The sequence below is a fragment of the Salvia hispanica genome, chromosome 1 (assembly GCF_029641045.1).
Source record: "Salvia hispanica isolate PSC_SH4W2 chromosome 1, Shi_PSC_v1, whole genome shotgun sequence".
In the NCBI taxonomy this organism is placed as follows: Eukaryota; Viridiplantae; Streptophyta; class Magnoliopsida; order Lamiales; family Lamiaceae; genus Salvia; species Salvia hispanica.
The window spans coordinates 34,885,951-34,892,652 of record NC_142692.1 but is presented as its reverse complement, the minus strand read 5'-3'; the positions used below and the strand labels follow the sequence as shown (position 1 = coordinate 34,892,652).

General features: G+C 35.7%; 1 protein-coding gene across 1 annotated transcript; it reads right to left on the bottom strand.

The window, feature by feature from the left end:
• Nucleotides 1-2,799: 2,799 nt before the first annotated feature.
• LOC125218206 (pentatricopeptide repeat-containing protein At4g18520, chloroplastic-like) lies at nt 2,800-5,600 on the bottom strand. The gene is made up of 2 exons (XM_048119831.2): nt 5,523-5,600; nt 2,800-4,954 (listed from the first exon to the last, which is right to left on the bottom strand). The coding sequence occupies exons 1-2, from the start codon at nt 5,595-5,597 to the stop codon at nt 3,077-3,079; spliced, it is 1,953 nt and encodes a 650-aa protein (XP_047975788.2). The 5' UTR covers nt 5,598-5,600; the 3' UTR covers nt 2,800-3,076.
• Between the last annotated feature and the right edge of the window lie 1,102 nt (nt 5,601-6,702).

The window sequence follows — 6,702 nt, the reverse complement described above, 5'->3', positions numbered from 1 at the left end:
AAGTAGCAATTTTGGCCTCGTGACGCAACTGTACATATGTCAATGTGAATAAAGACATTTCATGCTTACGAACTCTTCTTTTTTGTAATGTATAGTTATATGGTTGGATTCGATATCTCTTTGTCTTCTAGTATAATAAAAACAATAATAAAAATAACAGATTTTTTTGAAAACATGACACTGTATATACATACATAAAAGGTTTTCGAGTTCTTCAAATTAGGCAGTATGTTACAAAATCAAAATTGGATTCATCGCACATATATATTGTGCATAGGGCTCAAATAATGAAGTTAGTATATCATTTGCTTCATTTATTTGATCCACTATATTAGAAAAATGGATGATTGAGATCTAGTCTCTAGTTCGGTCTTTAATACTATTAGTTTGAATTTGAATACAGTCCGATATATCCATACATATAGTTTCTGAATTTTCTTCATAATCTCTATGTATTCAAAGGAAAAGTTAGAAAAGGAGTATCTCTTTAATTTTCACACTATAATTTCAAGAAGCAAAGCACAGCCATGTATACATACTCCATATGTATAAAAGGTTCATACAGAGATATATATAACCAGAAGCAGTTACATGGATTTTCATTAGTGCAACCATGAAACCAATTACAAACACAAAATCTAAATTAAAAGGAACAAAATAAAAAAAATGAAAATTCAAAACCAACTCTTGATTTTTCAAGAATGTGCAGAAGGAGAGTTTGGATGAACTTTCTTGAAGCTAAACAAGTAAAAGCAGCCACTCCCACTCCTGTCACACCTATCATCACTTTTGTTTTGGTTTCCTTCATTTGATTTGAGCTCATAATTGGAAGCTTCCATCTTCTTCATCTTCTCTTTGTGAAGCTTCCTCATCATGTAGGCCTCCACGAGCCCAGAATCAGCCATCGACATGGTAGATATTGCTGTTAATTTGTATCGTACTCGAAGAAGAAGAAGAAGAAGAAGAAGAAGAAGAATTGGTTGTGTATATGTAATAGAAATAGTATTTCTTGGGACAAAATTGTGGTATTTATAGAGATTTAATTAGGACTTGGGGAGCAAGAAAATTTAGGTCACTATATATGGATGAAGTGAAGTTGGTTTTTATGAGGAGTTGTTTTATTTGACTTGGATTCTTTGTAATAAGGTCAAGACTGTGTTACTACGTACTCTTTGGATTTTCTTGTGTTTTTCAAGTTGGATTCGAGAGATATGAGGTCAACACTTACGTCGTGCTTAGAGAGAGAGATGTGTTCTTGAATACTAAAATTAATTTTTTTTAATAATTGAGATTCTTTATTAAAATATAATAGTAGTACAAAATCTAGAGTGATGGGCAAATCGCAACTACTGATCACGAGGGGCTTTCTCATATCACTCACACCTAAAAGGAGAGTGTAGAGTTTGATAGTAGTTTTGGAAATACGAATATTTGAGTAACAACATCTCGACAATGATATGCAACTTAATTGGTAAAAGGCTTATGTTCCATCTAATAGGTCGGAGATTTGAGTTGCCATGAAAACAATCTAATTATAAGTGCCGAATTACCAATCGATGAATTCTAGTTTTTAAGGGCACCCGAGTTTTCATTATAGGAATATCTTTGCTGACTTTACTAATTAAATTAAGTTAAATTAGTCACATATTTTTAGTAAAAAGAAAAATTAAAACTACGAAATCCCATATATGAAACATAATTTAACAACAATTTTTACAAACATTCAGCAAACATGAAACAAAATTCCAAATTAAATTGCAATAATTAAAGTTGTCGATTTCAAGAATCTGCAGAAGCTCTAGTTGGACGACTTTTCTTGAATCTAAACAAAGTAAAACAACCTTTCTCCCTTTTCTCACATCTCTCATCTTTTCCTTGACCTGATTTATCCTTTGATTCATCCATTTTCCTCATCTTCTCTTCGTGAAGTTTCTTCATCACGTGAACTTCTGCTAGCCCGGAAACTGCCGACATTGTGACCCGATATAAGTCGATAACGTTGTTTACGATTTCGCTCCGAGAAAACGAAGCAACAAACTCAAAATCTCTAAAAATTTGAAAATGTATTGATGGTTTCAATTCGAAAACATGGATGATCCTTTTATAGGCTACAACATTGATACTTGATATAAACTCAAATTAGATTTGGTAACAACTTAACTAATATAAAAATCCTAAGTTGGATTTGTTATGGACTTATGGTCTAGATATATTATTTAGTGCGTGGGAGGCAAGCAAAATGGTCTTAACTATAATATTGTCATAGTCTCTAGTTTGCGTAGGAGTTGATTTTTGACTATATATGATTCTTTTATTAATACAGAAACATTATTTTATTTGGATGTGTTGGTCTTATGATTTGGGATTTAGCTTTGGAAGTTTGATTTCTTATGGAAACTAATGAAAAGATAAATTCATAGTAATAAATAAATAAAAATTTATGATGAAAAGTAACAAATTCTAGAATCTAGATTAACAAAAATAATTCATAGTTTTTCATTATATCGAGCAATGTCATAGAAAGAAGCAATATTTATGTTGATTGTTGGGCGTGCGAAGCAAGCAAATTTGGTCGTCACTGGTCTTTTAAAGTTGCCTTTTTTCACTTGGATTCTCATGAAATGAGTCAAGGCTCGCAGTATTTTCTTTGGATTCCATTGTGGGGTTCAGGTAATCTTGATTGAGAGAATTTTCCAAAAGAGAGTGTCTTATGGCTTGAATCTTGATCTTGCCAGTTTTGGAAATTTTACTGCATCTAATGAACCATTTATGCTTCTATGTACTAGTATAACACAAGAATCCAGTAAGCTTTATACTTTTGCATCAAATTTTGCCAAATAAAACCCATATTCACATTTATAGACAAACATCATTCAATAGGAATTCGTCCTAACAGAAGCCAACTTTCTACATATACTTATTTCTATAAAGCCCAGATTTCAAATACTATGCAACTTCTTCTTCAGCTTCATCCCTCAACTTCGATCACGACACGAAAAGCCTAACCGTGCTGAGCCGAAAATCCCGAGCTACAGATTTTGCATTCTCGACTCACCCTTCAAATCTTGTATGATTTTTAAGGCTGCAGACAGTTCTCCGAAGGCGACGACTCCCCTTTCTCCCACTTACCACAGCATGTAAGAACAGTGGAGAGGATGTAGTCATCTACCTCAATGCACTCATCTTGCATTCGATACATGAGCTTCATAGCCTCTCCACAGCGCCCGTTTTTTGCGTAAGCTACGATCATCGCCTTCCACGAGACCATGTTCCTCTCAGGCATGCTGTCAAAGACTTGAGCCGCCTCAGAAAGATGTCCACATTTCGAGTACATATGAACCAGAGCACTCCCAACAAACACGTTGGACAGCGAAGGGGTCTTGTTCAGGGATGAGTGAATGAGCTCCCCTTGCCTTACGCTTTCCAGATTCGCGCATGCTTTCAGCACTGACGAATACGTGAACGGGTTGGGTTCCACACCTTCACCCAGCATCTCCTTTAAGTACTCGAGGGCTTCATGCTCATGGCCTAGGCGAGCACAGCCAGAAATCATCGCAGTCCACGAAACCACATCTTTATCTGGGAGGTTTTGAAGAACCTTGGCCGCAGAGGCGTAATCCCCACATTTACAATACAGCCATACAAGTGCACTCCCTATGAAGATATTGCTAGGCTCGAAATTCTTGAAAATCTGCGCATGCACTTCTTTACCTGTCGATAAAGCCTTGAGTAAGCCACAAGCTCTAAGGATGCTGACCATGGTCGAGTTGTCAGTAGGCACCCTTAATCTTTTCATTATACGGAAGAGTCTTATGGCATCGTCACCAAGGTTATTACGAGCATATCCAGCAATAATAGAATTCCAAGTGATAGCATTTCTCCTTTTCATTCCATCAAAAATTGACTTCGACTCCTCAATCCTCCCACACTTTGCATACAAATCCACCAACGCTGTCCCCACATAAACATCCATATCATACGCCTTCTTAACAACAGTAGCATGTAACTGTTCACCAAATCTGATCTCTTTCTCTTCACCACAAGCATTCAATACACTACAGACAGTGAACTCATTAAGATCAAGTCCCTCAGATAACATTTGTAACAGCAATGCAAAAGCCTCCTGTCCCCGCCCGTGCTGTGAACAAGCTGTGATCATTGTCGTCCAAGCAACCAAATCCCGGTTTTGCATCCGGTCAAAGACTTCAAAAGAGCTACCCAAATCACCACACTGAGCATAAAAATGCAAAATAGTACAATCTAAGATGTAATTACTTACTTGATTCTTTACTGCAGAAGCGTGCATCTGTCTTCCAAGCTCATAGTTAAACGTCCTGCCACACAGATTCAGTACACAGACGTATGTCTGTGCATTCCCGTATAGACCAGAGTTAACAAACTCAAGGAACAACCTCAACGCTTCATCACCTAAACCATGTCTCTGGTAGCCATTCAGCATTGCAGTCCAAGAAACAACATTTCTATCCAACATATGATCAAATACCCGACGAGCAGCCACAAGCTCCCCGAATCTAGCATACATACTAATTAAGTTATTATTAACATAAGCTACTGGATCTCTCATCCTCCTACTAACAACAGCATGTAGTTTCTTAACCTCGCGTACATTGGAACAAGACTGAACCCAACGGCCTATCGTAATTGAGTTTATGTGTCGATTACTGGGGTTGGTATAATCCAATTTCACATTACTGTCACCATCCAAATCTTCAGATAATGAGAAACTTAGGTCATCAATGCTGCTAACACTGCTGCAACCTTTTACTTTCCAGGAATGCCTTTTGCCATTGGCAATATTCAATGTATGAGCATCAACTGTGCAAGTTGGTTGATTTTGACGTAAAAATACACACGGAAGCGTAATTGTACATGATGAAGAGAACATTGAAATATTTGTATTTGATTTTGCTATATAATCTACTGCACCTTCTTCCTGTATAAAGAAAATGCATAACACCCATCAAAATACAGCAAATCACACAATAATTCTATGCTCACAACCTCACAAGATTAAAAACAAACAATTCAAAGAAAATCCAAAACTAATTCTAAAAAATATAAATTTCTAAACCTTCATATTCACATATTTTTAAGTCCAAAAACGTCCACCTAACCAATCTACAAACTTAAAGCACATATATTTGGCTAATTCAAATAAACTGAAATCATATCACTCTTTAAATTCAATCCTTATCTTTTAAACAAAACACAAATTCAGCACATACAGAAATTCAAAGAAATCCTAAACCAAATCCACAAGTAAAAAAAAAAACGCAATTCCAGCTCAATTCAAGCATAGGATAACTACATAACCACAAAAACATAGAAGAAACTAATTGTGCTATTCACTGTGAAGTAAATACAATTGAAGACAGCCAAAATTTGGAAACATATTTCAATGAAATCCCAAAATACAGCCAAAATTACACGGTTTCCTTATTTCGAAGCTTTTTTATCCTAATTATGAAGAATAATTCACAAGCATAAAATCATGTACTTACCAATATGCGTATGAATGTAGATAAATTTGGAGAGAGAAGAAGAAAGAAGCGGAAATGGAGGGAGTGATGCAGCATTTGCCATTTGTGTGAAATATTTTTTGTCTAAATTTGGGCTTGTAATTGGGTAGTTTTTAACAACTAAATTGGGCCGGGCCTACCACCGGGCCGTCAAAATAAAGGTCTGATTTTAATATTTTACTTATTGTTAATTTAGTTTTATTTTTGTTTTTGCCATTTACATGGTCACATTAAAGGGAAAATTGAACACTTGGTAACACTAACTCATCAATAAAACCAATCACCAAACACAAAAGTCATTTTAACAACCTGATTAATTTATTGATTCGAACAACCTAACCTCTTGATTAGTCATTTCAATTGTGTAGGAGATGCTGGTTTTGACGCCCCTTGCACAGCGGAAGACCTGTACAAACAAATAAATCAGACATAGATTTATTTGACCGATTATGCGATTAATCAATTCACATGTAAAACAGATAATTGCATGCTAGAACGTAAATAATTCATGCTTAAAGAAAGTAAATCCTAAACATGAATACTACGGTTTAGAGTTACCGATTTGATTCTCCAAAGAATCGACGTTTGCGCGCGCCTTCTCTACGTGATGATCTTCAATACTAGACCACGGATCTTCTGACTGGTTCCCGAACTGTATCTCGATATCAGGGTGGGCTGATCTTATCAAAATACTAGGACTCGAATAAAGAAGACATAACTTTTTCATGGAGGAGGAGCTGAAAAACTCACGGAGGAGAAAAGAATAATAAAAAAATGTCTCCTACTCGAGTAGACGTGTTTTTCATTCTAAAAATCATTAAATCTGTTTCCTTTATTCTCCTATTTATATTAAGTTCATATTGAGCACAGTCAGAGATTTATGGAAGGTTTTGGATATGGGCTCAATGCTAACGTATGTAGATTAAGAAATAGTTATTTATCAAGACCTAGTCTTTCAGTAGATAGCATAAAGACACGTCTTGCTATTAGATCCATTCAGTGCTATACCACACCAACGTCATCTTATTTTAGTAAGGCTTAGAAATAATCGGACTGACATTGCAACCTTTCACGATAGGTAGTCTAAGCTTATCTGGGTTGTGAAATTCTTCTTTTTCTTTTGCAAAGCAATGCATAGAACCGACTGTGTTGCCTTAAAGTG

Coding starts and splice junctions, on each gene's coding strand:
- LOC125218206 (XM_048119831.2), bottom strand. CDS start 5,597: ATGCTGCATCACTCCCTCCATTTCCGCTTCTTTCTTCTTCTCTCTCCA. Junction 4,955..5,522: donor CTACATTCATACGCATATTG/GTAAGTACATGA, acceptor TTCTTTATACAG/GAAGAAGGTGCAGTAGATTA.